The sequence below is a fragment of the Grammomys surdaster genome, unplaced genomic scaffold (genome assembly GCF_004785775.1).
Source record: "Grammomys surdaster isolate TR1022 unplaced genomic scaffold, NIH_TR_1.0 324, whole genome shotgun sequence".
NCBI lineage: Eukaryota > Metazoa > Chordata > Mammalia > Rodentia > Muridae > Grammomys > Grammomys surdaster.
The window spans coordinates 42,745-57,571 of record NW_021604743.1 but is presented as its reverse complement, the minus strand read 5'-3'; the positions used below and the strand labels follow the sequence as shown (position 1 = coordinate 57,571).

The following is a 14,827-nucleotide window of genomic DNA, read 5'->3' as shown; positions in this document are numbered from 1 at the left end:
TTTGTAAAAAAAAAGCCAGCTGAGGCAGAGAAAGTGGATTGGGCTAGCAGAGTGAGAAGAGAAGGCAGTTGGTGCAGAAGATATTGTTAGGAGACAGTTGAGCCAGAAGAAGCTGAGCTGAGCAGATAGGCTACAACAGCTGTTATAGTTTGGAGCTGCTAGTACTGGGAAACCGGGAGAAAGGACTGTGTAAGCAGACTGTTGGGGAACTGAGGGTGGAACTGATGGGAGAAATGTCTGGAGGGGTGTTGGAGGGGCTGGGCTGGAAACTGGGAGGAGGGCTGGCCAGGAGTTAAAGACCTGGCTACTGTTCTAAAATAGCTAGTCACTTTACAGCTGTGAGCTGTGGGTGCTGGGAGCTGAACCTAGGTCCTCTGTACAGTAGTGAACATTCAACCCCTCACACAGTGCTGACCTCTGCTGTCCTCGGCTGTAACACGACGGGTCCCCTGCTGTGTCCTTATGTCTTTAGACACTCAGGAGCAGATCCCTGTACACAACAGTCCTCTGTGCTGTCACTCTTACTGACCGTGTGGTTAATCTGTCCAGAGATGTGCTTAACTTACTCTTTTTGTTTTCTCCACAGGTTATAATTTCAAAAATACTTTAAATTTCCTATGAAAGTTGTAATTTGTGTATTTTCTAAACTTTCGTTCACTTAAAGCTTAACTATTTTTTAAAAATATGGTATAAATAAAACAACGTGTTCCTTATCTATTTGTGTGCTTCTTCTATATGTAACTCAAACTCTGGTAAATAACTTAGATTGTATGGAGAAATCTTTCCTTCAGTTATGATTCTTGAGGGTACATTTTTGTTTTTGACATCATTTTCATGTTTATGAGGACGATTTTTCATAAATTCTACATTTAAAATTTTCTCTGTTTACAGTTTTAAAATACTTATTTGTGTTTGATGTATTGTTAACTTTATATATGATAAACAATTTCTTTGAGGAAAAAAAAGGATTCTGACAGATAAAAGATTACAAAATATTCTGGATAATATTTTATAGAGTTAAAAATAAGCAAATAAGAGAATCCAAGCACATTGCAATACTTTTTACTTTTTTTAATTTTTTGAGACAGGGTCTTAGGCATCTCAGACTGGCTTTGTAAGGGGTCTATGGTTTAGAATGACCTTGACCCTCTGGTTCTGCTTCCACCTCCCAAGTGCTAGGACTATGGGTATGCCTGGTTTACATAGTACCAGGGTCTCATATATACTATCACCAACTGTGCTAGCTCCTCATCCCCCAACCCCCACCGTGCTTTTTGATGGTCCTACCTGCTCCATACAATACGCATGTCTGAACGGTTGCCTTTGTTTTTGTTGTTTTAGTGTTGATTTTTTATTTTATCACCTAAAAATATTTTAAACAATTTATTTTAGGTTTATGAGCATTTGCCTGCATGTATGTATATATACTATGTGTGTTCCCGGTACCAGGCGGGTTCAGAAGAGGGCCCTGGATCCCCTGGAACTGGAGTTACAAGTGTTTACAAGTCAGCATGTGGTACTGGGAACCAAACCTGGGTCCTCCAGAAGAGCAGCCAGTGCTGCTGAGTCATCTGTCTAGGTCCCTGTCCCCAGTTTTAAAATAATTTTTCAAAGAGAACTTTTAAAAGTAGTTTTCAAGTTCAAAGTGAAACTGAATGGAAGGTTCAGAACCCCTTTTGCTCTCTGCCATGTCCTATGTATAGTTTTCCAGTCCTCACCTTCTACCAGCATGGGACACTGCTTACAGCTGACTAACCTACCCCGCCCGACATAGCTATTTATCCAGAGTCCAACAGAAAGAAGAAGCTGGCCATAGAGAATCTGAAGGAGAGTTGTAACTCTGGTCTCAGTGTGTCAAATATACTGGCAACAGAAACAGAAGCATAAAGCCAACACAGTTGAAAAGCCCTTGTATTTGTGATTCCTTAACTTACAAACTTCTCTCTTCTTCCTTCCCAACTCTTCCTCCTCCCTTGCTCTCTTGCTCCTCCTTCCTCCTGCTCTTCCTATACTGCTCTGTCAACCCTCACTCCCATCTTTTCTGGAACTTGGATTCCCACCAACTTCAAACCTGGTTTCAAAGCCCTGGAAGCTGACTGCTGTCATGCTGGGGCCTTTTGCAATCTAGAGAGTAGAAATGAACAACTTGCATCTTGAAACATTGCTATTCAATAGAAAGTAATACTTTTACAATGTTCTTTTGAAGCAGCTCACTGGAGAACTGAGAACCACCATTTCATTTCAGTTTGCAAACTGATAAAGCACCCACCTTCTGGGCTTTGCTTATATTATGAATGGTGACTTTACAAAAACCCCTACTTTTTGTAAAAGGTACTTTTTGGGTTAATCACAAAAGCTTGTCTGGAAGAAAATATAGATAAAAACCATACTGGACACATGCCACTTGCATGTGTCCATCAGTTGCCTTCTGATAGGATTTGTTTCTAAGTAGTTTTAAAATTCATGTTTAGTTCATTTATATAATCAAGGGGTTTCTTTTCTTTTTAGGAATTGGTCATTAAATTTGATAAATATGATTAAAACATGAGATTAATCAAGTATGTATTATCATCACTGCTTTTAGACTCTCAAAGTGATAAAAATTGAAAAGGATCATGGTCTAGGATAGAGTGAAAAATAGTGAAAAGAAAAGATTAAAAACAAAGCTTCTGCTGGGCAGTGGTGGTGCATGCCTTCAATCCCAGCACTTGGGAGGCAGAGGCAGGCAGATTTCTGAGTTGGAGGCCAGCCTGGTCTACAGAGTGAGTTCCAGGACAGCCAGGGCTACACAGAGAAACCCTGTCTCGAAAAACCAAAAAGAAGAAGAAGAAGAAGAAGAAGAAGAAGAAGAAGAAGAAGAAGAAGAAGAAGAAGAAGAAGAAGAAGAAGAAGAGGAGGAGGAGGAAGAAAAACAAAGCTTCTATAAATCAGAATATTCACTGTGGAGGAAGTCATAACTTATTTAGCTACCAGTGGTATCATCAACAAGAAGTTTGCGATACTTTGTAAATATTGATTATCCTTATATAAACTATCAAAACAAAATCATACAATGACTTTGAGTTAATATATTAAAACCTGTTACCCAAGAAGACTTTGTTTGAGTAGATTTCACAGAGATCCAGGAGAGAAAAATAAGTAAATTTGCTTTGTACATAAAATTAAAACTTTTTGAGTCAGAAATCTTTACAAATCCCCTAATTTATTGAGCTCAGCCATTAAATTAAAAGTCTTAAAAGTCTTTTAAGACTGAGAAAAGTCTTAAAGCACTCAAGCATTCAGTGGTGACTGGGGCTGGAGCCTAGCCTCAACTTTACCACTTACAGCCTTCCTCTTCAGCAATGCCCCAAAGCCAGGCAACAGATGCACATGCAGAGCAGAGTGGCACCTATAGGTGTCAGAAAAGCAGCAAGTGCACTACTTACCTGATCCTGGATACTGGAAGACATTCTGCTGCATCTGAGGATTGATGCCAGTGCCAAACTGTCCTCCCATATTCCCTGCCATGCCTCTGTTCACCATGCTGCTGCGGGTGGCCAAGGATGCCTCAGGATTTGCTGCCAGTTGAGAGAAAGGACTGGTAGAAGCAGGTGGGGTTCCAGGATTTGTACCGTAGTTTGGTGGGTAGGGAAACTGCTGTGGAGCACCCTGAGGAAGACGGGGGTTCCCCATTTGAACTGGGAGTCCAGATGTAGGAGGGATGTTGTTCCCAAAACTCTGGTGCCTCATGAGCATGGCTCTCTGCTGCTGTATAATTTGCCTCTGTCGATGCTGCTGACTGTACAACTCCCGTTGGCGCTGTGCCAACATCTGAGCATTCAGGGGTGGCTACAAAGAAGGAAAAATATCTTACTTATTAAAATTATTATAATCATCTACCTGGTCTGGAATGCTTATAGGATAAAGCCTGGTAGCTTGGAGCAAAATAAAATGTAGCAAATCATCATGTTACAAGCAAAACTAAAATGGAGGATTTCATAAGTAAAATCACAGGAGAAAAATAGTATATTGTATTTTTTAAAAAAATTTATTTCATGTGTATGTGTGTGTACCACATACATGAAGGAGCCTGCTGTGGTCAGAAGAGGGCGTCAGGTCCCCTGGTACTGGAGTTGCAGTTGTTTGTGAGCCACCCCGAGGGTGCAGGAAACCAAACGTGGATCCTCTGCAAGAGCAGCCAGTGCTCCAAACTGAACTGCTGAACTGTCTCCCCATACCATTAGTGATTTTATAGACCATAAAGTAACTAAGAAATGCTAAGATAGTACCTATTAGCTGTTTAAACTCAAATTTAAAAAATTAATGTTATAAAGAACTACATAAGAAAACTCAAAGTAAAAGCTAAGTAGTTTTGTGATACTGGACAAGAAAACCACTGAGAAACATCAAAATCTCCAAGGAGCTAGAGAAGCTGTGCTTGCTGAGTCCCTAAGGTAGTTACACCACATTCTCTAATGCACGTTCCTGCTTCTCTACAGAGACACAGGCTCTCCCTTCCTTGCTGTCTTTACTGCTGCACTCCGTTTAAATGAATAAAGTATGATTGAAAGTTATTTCATTATTATTTTCTGTATTTCTCCAAGTTATCTATAATAAATAGGTATTATCTGTAGTCTTAGGAAAACTTACAAGGGCCATTAAGCAAGGGAAAACTGCAAATTGGGAGATTTTGTGCCTAAAAATTATCATTTAAAAAGAAAACAATTAACTAGAAATAAGGTCATTAACAGAAGTAAGTGGAGACAGCTATTTTGTATCATTACGCAGCCCACTACTACTCGAGGCATTACGGTAAGTGACTTACTATGGTGAGGAAAGAGGAGGTGAGATGAGGCTGAAGTCACGTCTCAGTTGTCACTTGAAAAGCACCATGGCATATCGGTAAGGCCTTCTCCAGAATGAGCATCTGACTGAAGCATATATATAGCTCCCTTAAAATGAAATTTGCCAACTAGATGTTGTCTACATTGGGAAAAACTGAAATATGGGTCTCTGACAGAAATCATATGACTTGCTAAAGAGGAGTCTGATTTCCTTATAACCTAGAGTTACTCCTACATGGGACTCAATACTGAGGTTTACAACTTAAAAGATCAAGAAACTCAACTTCTGACTCATGAAGATGCTCATATCTGGTTTTGTTTTTTGAGACAGGATTTCTCTCTGTAGCTCTGGCTGATCTGAAACTCACTCTGTAGATCAGACTGGCCTCAAACAGGGATCTGCCTTCCTCTGCTTCCTGAGTGCTGGAATTAAAGGTGTGTGCTACCACTGCTCAGATCTGTTTTTTTTAGAAGTGGCCTCATCAGCATTATCTTTTTGATTAGTGGTAGCTTCCTGTATTGTCCCAAGGTCCATTTCATGAAGAGATTTCAAGATTTATTTTGACTGTTTTTTTTTTTAAGATTCTTTATTTTTATTTTATGTATGTGGGTATTCTGCCTTCGTGTATGTCTGTGTACTACATGCAAGTAGTGCTCTTTGAGGCCAGAAAAGGGTGTCAGGTTCCCCTGATACTACGATTACAGCCAGTTGTGAGCTGCCATGTGGGTGTTGGGGATTGAACCTGGGTTCTCTAGAAGAGCAGCCAGTGCCCTTAACCATAAAGCCATCTCAACAGCCCCTATTGTTTTGCTCTTTTTAAAAGACTTATTTATTTATATATTTTATACATATGGGGATTCTTTGGCTGCATGTACACCTGCACACCATAAGAGGACATAGGATCCCGTTATAGATCAGACAGTCATGAGGCACCATGAAGGTACTGGGAATTGAACTCATGACATCTGAAAGAGCAGCCAGTGCTCTTAACCACTGAACTATCTCTCCAGCTCCTCATTTTTACAATTCTTGTCTCTTAAAAATTTATATCAACTTGGGTTAAGTTGTTGAAGTAAAAATATTAAAATATATATGGAAGTAAATGCTAGATCTCATTCAGAATGGTGCCCAGGTTTCTTTGTTATTTTTCTGTTTGTTTGTTTTGGAGTGTGTATGTGTGTTGTGTGTGTGTGTGTGTGTGTGTTAGGGGAGTATGGTTTTGCCACGTAGCCCAGACTGGTTTTAAACTTGGGATCCTTCTGCTTCTGCTTCCTAAATGCTGGGATTGGTACACCTGGATCCATCCAGTTCTTTTATAAAATGTTTACTGTATTATTGCATATGTGTGTGCATGCACATATGCCATATTGCATATACAGCTGTCAGAATACAAATCTGTGGAGCTGGCTCTTTCCTTCAGAGAACTCAGGTTGCCAGGCTATGAGGCAAGTCTTCACCTCTGTGCCATCTCACTGGCCTCTGTCCAGTTATTTTTAAGCATAAAATTCTATGACTCTAGGTTTATAGACAATTATCTTATAATAAATAAACCTAGAAAGTGCTGTTGTTTCGACTGATCAGGGTCACAGCTTTCTACTTGACCATCCAGTATCATGAAACAATAACAAAAACAGTAAAATGAAATGCAGAACCTTGGGCTTTAGACAAAATATGAGAAAGAGCATCACAAATAGGCTAATTCACTCTAGAAGCAATGCATACCAGGAGTGTTGTTTAAAGATGAGCTCTCAGGCATTCCAGCAAGACTCAAGTCAACACAAGAAACACCACTTGGGCTGGAGGAGCTCTACCAATGTCCAACTTCTGCTTACCTGAGGTGTGATCTGCTGCTGCATGCCTGATCTCATGTTCATGCCAACAGGAGCATTTGCTGCAAACTGGTTCAAGATAGCTTGCCGGTTTTGGTGCATCAACTAAGGGAAACGGAGACAAGGAAGGATCACAGTTCTACAGCCAAGCATGGCATGGCCGCATAAAGTCACACACACTTTACTAATTACTGGAAAGTTTTAGAAGTGAAGTTTACTAACATCTTTCATTCAATTTGCCAAAGGGCTAATAACTCCCACTCTCCATCAGCTAATCAATGCATTCAGAATATTTAAAGGTAGGACATACACATAAATATACACATACAATACTGTGTACTTCTGAAAGCATGTGAATAGTTACTTCAGGAAAGTAAGATATTAGAGGAAAAGAACAGCTTTAGGTCTTAAAATATCAGGCGGAGTAGGTATGAAGTGAGGACAAGCCTGCGAGGGAAGCTGTGGGGTACACGGAAGCCAAGGCCCTGGTGGCACTCGCACTGCATCTGAAACTAGACTTGGGGAAAATCCAACATGATATCATTAGCCAGGGAGAATTACGTAAGAAACAAATGCTCTGAGAAAATGGATTATTTATTTAACTAGAAGAAGTAATCACTTTAGACCCACATTTCCCAAATTGCTGTTCCAAAGCACATTGTTCTGCGGGACATTAATAGAAGTGCCAGGAAAATAGCATACTGTGCTGCAGGAAGTACTAGAAATGAGGGTTACGTAAGGTGAGACATTTATTTACTGCAGAAATGTTATGTGCTTTTAATTGGCCAAAGCACACTGCGCATCTCCGAAAAGGGGCAGCCTGCAATTTGTTCATCACAAATCTTTTTTCTTATTTACAGCCATTAATCTTGATCTCCAAGAATAACCTGTGGGACACTGGTTTGGAAGGTAGTCTGGATCAGGCTAGTGTCACAGGGCTATGTGTCCCTTTACTTTATCTGACAACAATAAAGTCACCTGGAAGGTTTCATTGTAAATAATCTATAGATTAAATTTTAAAATTTTCCTCAATATAACTTGATAACAGTAACAAAAACATTAATACTACATTATCTGCAGTCTTATCACTGTTGTCGTAGCGATGGGGACTGACCCTCATGCATGCCAGCACTCTACTCTTGAGCTGTATTGCAGTCTCACTATGTTACCCAGATTGATTTTAAACTGTTGGGTGGCAATGATCCTCCTGCACTGGTTTCCTGAGTAGTGGGTAATGTAGGTATATGCCATGAAATTCAGGTTTGTGCTACTTGATGTTCATAAGTTATAAATTATATAAGTGGATAATTATGGATATGTTTTATTGAACTATATATAAGGAGATAGCCTATTAGAGTTACACACACACACACGTATGCAAACCCAAAGCCCTGTGAGCAGTGATTAAGTTTATTACTGCCTAACAGCTTACCTCTTAATTCTGGATTCATTTATTTTCTGACTCACATTAGATCAGAAACAAAACAAAACAGATTTTTGAGGAAAAATTAACACAGTGAAAATGTTAAAGTAAAAATCCCAAGCTTTGTGGAATAAGATAAAACATCACGATCATTTAAAACACAAAAACTGTATTCCTTTTAGGCTGTAGGTTTCACAGTGTTCTGCTATGTCAGCATCCCCTGACAGAAGGGGTCCCTTACTCCCATCCTAACAGACCAGGATGGCTTTGGATCTTTCACTGAGATCTGGGCACGGACTGGACACTTTCACTGTAGTGCCTGTGTTGTGATGGGGCGCTCTGAGCCACAGGCGGGCGGGGGACAGCACTCACCTGCTGCTGCCCCTGTAGCCGCTGCTGCAGCTGCAGCCGAAGCTGGTTGGGTGCAGCTGGAGGTCTATTTAGAGTCTGCCGGGGCTGCATGCCCATGTTGGGTGAAAAGGTTCCTCGAGGAGGTGTTACTTGAACTGGCATAGTACCCAGTGAAGGCTTCTGCCGGACCATGCCCTGGAAAGGGCCAGAGAGACCAGCGGTGGGCGATGGAGATGAGTATGGCTGAGGATAGAGGGTGGGTCTGTCTTCCATCATCAAAGGTGGCGTTGCTTGCTGTGGTGGGAATCTCTCAGATAATACATCTAATCCACCTCCCTGGTAGGAAAGAAGCAAAAACAATTTATAAACAAAGTCCTGGCAACACATGAGATGTATGTCTACATAAATCTGTATGTGGGAGAAGTTATCTCTAGCAAGTCTTAGAACATATTCATTCTGACTTCATCAGAATTCTTCAGAAGCTCCTCACCCAAAGGAACCACTGCTTAAAAATCACCAGGGTGGCTCGGGTAATGTCTGAACAAGCACCTGGACAAGTTTGTCGATCCCCAGCGCTCTGTCTAGCTCGGCCAGCTCCGTTTCATCTTTGCCACTGAGGAAAGACACCAGCTGCTCTAGAAGGGCCTTCTCATCGTTCCGTCCTTCTACTGTGGTTGGTGGGCAGAGGAGCTCGTCCAATTGTGAGCTAATGCATTGGCTAGGGCTAGGGTGCAGAAACGAGAAAGGCAGGAGAAAAAACTGACTTGATTTTAAGAATGCAAACACATACACATACATATATGCACAAATCTGGTCTTAGAATGTTCTGTTATGATGTTGCCAATGAGTTCTAGTGCAACGAAATGCCCTATAATTAGTGTGCAGAGATCCAGAGAACATATTTTGGATGCATTTGCATGTGTGTCTGTGTGGCATGGGTGTAGACTCTCATCATATGTGCACATGAGAAGTCAGAGGTTGATGTTAGATGCCTGTCTCTGTTGATCCTCACTTTAGTTTCTGAGAAACAGTCTCTCATTCACAGGGAGCTCACCGATTGGCTAGACTGGCTGGCTTCTGAGCAGCTCTCGTCTATGCCTTCCAGAGTTGTTGATTACAGAGATGTGCCAGCACACTGCTATCTACTGATTTCTAGGAATCTAAACTTAGGTCCTCAAACTTACAGAAAGTGTTTATCTGCTGAGCCACCTTCCTAGGTAAAACAGTAGTTAATGTACAGTCTGACCGCAATTTCCATTCTTTTGTCAACTACTGAGAAATTTCCATATTCTTCCTGTTAGCTTAAAGAAATATCCTGGAAAATCAACTAAATATAATTAAGAAAGGAGAAATACTTTTTAAAAGGTTTAGTTCTTCATTTTATGTGCCTGTGTATGAGTGTGTATATGTGCATTAATATTGTGCAGATGTCTGGAGAGGTTAGAAAAGAGTGGTAGATCTCTAGGAACTGAGTTACAGATGGTTGGGAGCTACCTGTTAAGGGTACTGGGTACCAAACCTGGCTCCTCTGAAAGAGCAAGAGTCCTTAATAAAAGTAAAGCACCCCCAAAATCAGTTAATTTATTTTTCTTATTTATTCTTCTATTCTTCTGTGTGTGTCCACCCGGATGTTCATGTATGTGTGTATGTTCCTCCTCCCCCCTCCTTCCTTCCTTCCTTTTTTATTTCTTTCTCTCTTTTTCCCTTCTATCCATCTCTCTCTCTCTCTCTCTCTCTCTCTCTCTCTCTCTCTCTCTCAGGTTTGGGATTCAATGTTGGATTCTCATGTTTGTGTGGCAGCACTTTACTCAATGAGCCGTGTTGCCAGACCTTAAGATTTATTTTTATTCTATTGACTGTATTAATACCATTAATTACTATAACTGAATCATAATCAAAACAGCAAATTTATTTTATGCTTTTAAAAATGATGAAATTATCTTGATAATATAATGTTACTATTATATACAAAAGAAATTAAGTTGAAAACATTAACATGCAAGTAGTTCAGCCAAAACCCAACTGTTGACTGATTCATGAGGACAGCATGCAGTCTAATCCAAGGTGACAGTAACTGATGGATAAAAATTAATAAATATATTTATTTTTCAAAATAATAAAAATATTATTACAGGAGCAATATGACAAAGAATTATTCTTCTGGGAAAAGGAAAAACGGTTCAGAAAATGTCCTAAATATAATTATTCTTCCCTTGATTCATCCTTACATATTCTTGCTCTAAACAAAGACAAATGATGGACAAAATTACCCAGGGCTGAAAGTTTAAGGCAACACACTTGGTATAGGAAGGCCAGTTTATCCACAGGAATATATGGAGATCAAAGCAATGCAAGTGAAATGCAGAATGAGACTTACATACCTTATCAGTCTTGTGGCAATTACAAAGTAGACATACCTGGGGTCATACGGTAAATGCCCTGCTTGATCTAAGCTTGACTAAATCCTCTCATGCTCCCTTTTAATTAAACACTCATGTCGAGTTACAGTTCAAAAATACTAGTGCACACTGGAATCCAGTCTGGGGAGGGTAGCTCCTAGTTTAGAAGCGGATATCTCACAGTGTATAAAATACAAAGCGTTTTACTTACTCTTCTGGTTTATTCTGATTTATGGCCGTCACAGTATTATTTGCCCATGGAATCTGATCGCCTGCTCCTGGTTGTCCAAACTGGTTATCAATTGCTTCTAATTCTAGTTCAGGCAGTCCTGATTGAAGAGAAAACGTTCACTGTCACAAAGGAGGACAAGGTAGCATTTCCAATTAATACACTATACAGGAGAGTAGGATTTCCCTATAAAGTATTACTGATACTCGGATAAAAAACAGGCTGGATTATGTTTTTCGAACTGAAGAAAACAATACATGCACTTTAGAAAAATTATCTACAGCAGCTTTAAAAAATTATTTTATTCATGTTTTGCCTGCATGTATGTCTATGCACCACATGCATGCAGTGCCTCAAGAGGCCAGAAGAGGGCATCAGATCCTATGGAACTGAAGATACAGATGGTTGTGAGCCACCTGTTGGTGCTTGGAACTAAACTCAGGTCCTCTGGAAGGGCAGCCAGTGCTCTTGCTCACTAAGCCATCGCTCCAGCCCCATGTAGCAGCTCTCTGAAAGTATTATGGCTATCTGTAAACTATTTACACTAGGGAAAACTAAAAATAACCTAAATTTCAGACATTCTGGGACTGAAGAATTAAGGTATAGATACTGACAATGTGCTGTTGAATAAAGGAGAAGAAAGTATGTTCTAAGACACTATATTCACATAGATTCTGTTTCTATATTTTTGGTTGTGAGCCTAGCCTTTATGGCTGAGCCATCTCTCTAGACCAATTCTGTCTCTATAAATGCATAAATACTGATATAAAAATTATACGAGGCTCTCTTTTTTGTATTTTTTTGGTTCATGCTAGGCAGGGAGTGAGACCATTTTTCTGTTTATAATGGTTATTTGTAATTTCTAAAGTGAATACACTCTAATTCATCATTGTTATGGGCTAAATTGTATTCTTCTCCCCTAAACTCATTATGTGGAAATTCTAACATCTAGGACTTTAAAACATGACTAACTGGAGACAGAGCCTTTGATGAGGCAATTTATTGCAAACAGGCCATTGCTGTGACTCAATTCACTATAACTAATGGCTTTATAACAAAGGAAGGTAAGAACATCAACGGCACAGACAGAAGACGGCCAGTCCCAAGATAAAGGAAAGACACTTCAGAAGAAACCTTATTTTGACACCTTAGACTCCTAGCCTCCCAGACTGTGAGAAAATAATGTATGGTGCTTTGTTACAGCAGTCCTAGCTAACTAAAACATTGTTTTGTTTTTTAGTAAAAGGGTCTTGGAGTTTGCTGCTTTGTGGTCCTAGGGACTGAGGCCAGTGCCCACGGATGCTGGCACTGAGCTACATACCCTTGGAAGTTTTAAGAGGAAACTTACTTAAGTACAGTTTCATTTTCTAGCAGTGCCACAACCTGTAATCCTAGCACTCAGGAAGCTGAGGCAGAAGGATTGCCACAAGTTTGAGGTGAACTAGTCTGTATACTGAGTTCATGGCCAGCCTGAGGTACATAGATAGATCTGTCTCAAACCAAAACCAAAACCCCAAGTTCCCCATTTTGATTATGAGTGAGTAGATTTGAGGATGTCTAAAAATATAAATAACACACAAGGTTTGCTTTTTAACATAAAAATATCTTAACTCACACATACATTTACTTTCATTGTTTCCAATGTATATGTGATTGTGTGTGTGTGTGTATATACATACATACTCATCTATGTAAGATGGGAGCTCAGTGGTTGACTTCGGGTCCCTTCACTATCCCCTCCTACCTCCTCCTTTTTCTTTCTTAATTATAAAAAACCATGCTTGAGTGTTTTAACTATGCATATGTCTCAGTGTCCCAGTGTGCTCCTAGTTCAGATGCCAGAAAAAGGGGTCAGATCCCCAGGGATGGTAGTCACAGAGACCTGTGAGCTGTCATGTGGTTGCTACAAATCAAACCTCTGGGAATAGCCTGTGCTCGTAACCATCATTATTTAAGATAACATTTCTCAGGACCTAGAGTGCATTGCTTTGCTAGACTGGCAGGCCTACAGCCTTCTGTGGTTCTCTTAACTTCTTCCTGGAAGAGATCTGGGCTCAAGCTCTCTATTTACTGAGCCACACCATCCCCCAGCCTGATAATGAATTTTTAAAAAGACCTATTTATTTTTATGTATATGAGTGCTTTGTCTGCATACATGTATGTCTACTAGGTGATGGTTTGGGGCATAGGCTCATATATCTTTAAATGTTTGGTCCCCAGTTAGTAGAACGCTTTTGGAAGAATTAGGAGGTGTGGCCTTGTTAGAGAAGGTGTGTCAATGGGGGTGGGCTTTGAGGTTTCAAAGGCCCAGTCTCCACCTCCTCCTCTCTCTGCCTGTTGTGTGCATATCAGAATGTAAACCTCTCAGCTAATGTTCCGGTGCCATGTCTGTTTGCTTCCTGCCATCACAGTCATTAGCCAACCGTCCAAAACTGTAAGTATCCCCCAATTAAATGCTTTCTTTTATAAGATTTGCCTTGGTCATGGTGTCACTCCACAGCAATAGAACAGTAACTGAGACATGCTATGAGACTATGCATCTGGTGCCCTTGGAGGTTAGAAAAGGGGAACCATATCTTGTATAAATGGAGTAACTTAGGGTTGTGAGCTGACATGTAAGTACTAGGAATCGAGCCTGGGTCTTTTGCAAGAGCAACAAGTGCTCTTTAACTGCTGAGCCAACTGTCCAGCCTGACATTTTCTTAATTTAAATGCATGTAACTATAACTTTTAATTAAACTTAAATCCAAATGGAACAAAGGGTATAAAAATCAAATTCTGTAGGATTCTGAAAGGTACAACAAATGACAAAATGAAAACAGTGATGGGAAAGTTTCTTCTTAGTTTCTCTCAGTAGCTACGTCAGATTGGTGGCCACAGGCTTCCTAAGGCTGCCCTGCTGCTCTGCTCTAACAGCAGAGCCTTAGAACTAACCATTTATGAAACAGAGCCTAGAAAAAGTTAATCATACTTCACTTTGAGAAAATGTACATAGCTGCGTACTATCATTGCCAAGCAGTAGGATAGTTTACTTAATTCGATGTTAGGAAACAACATCTTATTTTACTAGTCTTGATGGAAAATGCTAAGAGAATAAGTTAGATCAAATATTGTCACAATAGCTAGACATGGTGGTATGTGCCCATAACCTGAGCACTGAGAAGCTAAGGCAGGCGGCTGTAGAGCTGGAGCCCAGCCTGCCTTAGCTCAAATTAAAAACACTAAACCCCCAAATATCGGAGACATTCACGTGTTAAGTCTGATGTCCAAGCAAACATGCATAAATAAAAACAAACCACAATAAAATCTACAACCAAAACCACATTGGTTCACTTAAAGGTTTTATTTATATAGATTGGATGTTTAAAGGAAGTTTGTCCAGGACCACTTCAATCTTTAGACTTCTTTCAGAAACTGCCTTTTATAGAAATTCATTAGAAGCTACGAAATACACAAGTTTTCTGTTTTGTTGAAGGGGGGAGCCCTACTTTTAGTCATGCTTGTTTTCTCATCACAGACATAAATGAGTGCATGTATTGTATGTATGTGTGTACATAATTATAAATGTGTGAGTGCGTGTGTGTGTGTGTGTGTGTGTGCGCACGCGCATGCGCACGCGTGCGCCTGTGTAAGACAAAGGTTAGTTTTGGAGAGAGGCAGCTAAAGTGGAGTTTAAAAAGGAGCCCCCAAAGATAGCTAATAGAGTATCTGTATATACACATATAATGCTATTCTTCCAGATGACGATTTGCTACACTGTCCATGACGCCTG

General features: G+C 40.2%; 1 protein-coding gene across 1 annotated transcript in view; it reads right to left on the bottom strand.

Annotated features, from left to right (window-relative positions):
• Ncoa1 (nuclear receptor coactivator 1) overlaps positions 1 to 14,827 on the bottom strand; it is a gene marked incomplete at its 5' end in the record, with an annotated part of 70,129 nt that overhangs the window by 18,061 nt on the left and 37,241 nt on the right. Inside the window, 5 exons of the mRNA XM_028778094.1 lie at positions 3,426 to 3,828; positions 6,657 to 6,758; positions 8,449 to 8,763; positions 8,977 to 9,151; positions 11,038 to 11,155. Of these exons, the coding sequence (XP_028633927.1) occupies positions 3,426 to 3,828; positions 6,657 to 6,758; positions 8,449 to 8,763; positions 8,977 to 9,151; positions 11,038 to 11,155 (1,113 nt within the window). The remainder of the gene's footprint in view (positions 1 to 3,425; positions 3,829 to 6,656; positions 6,759 to 8,448; positions 8,764 to 8,976; positions 9,152 to 11,037; positions 11,156 to 14,827) is intronic.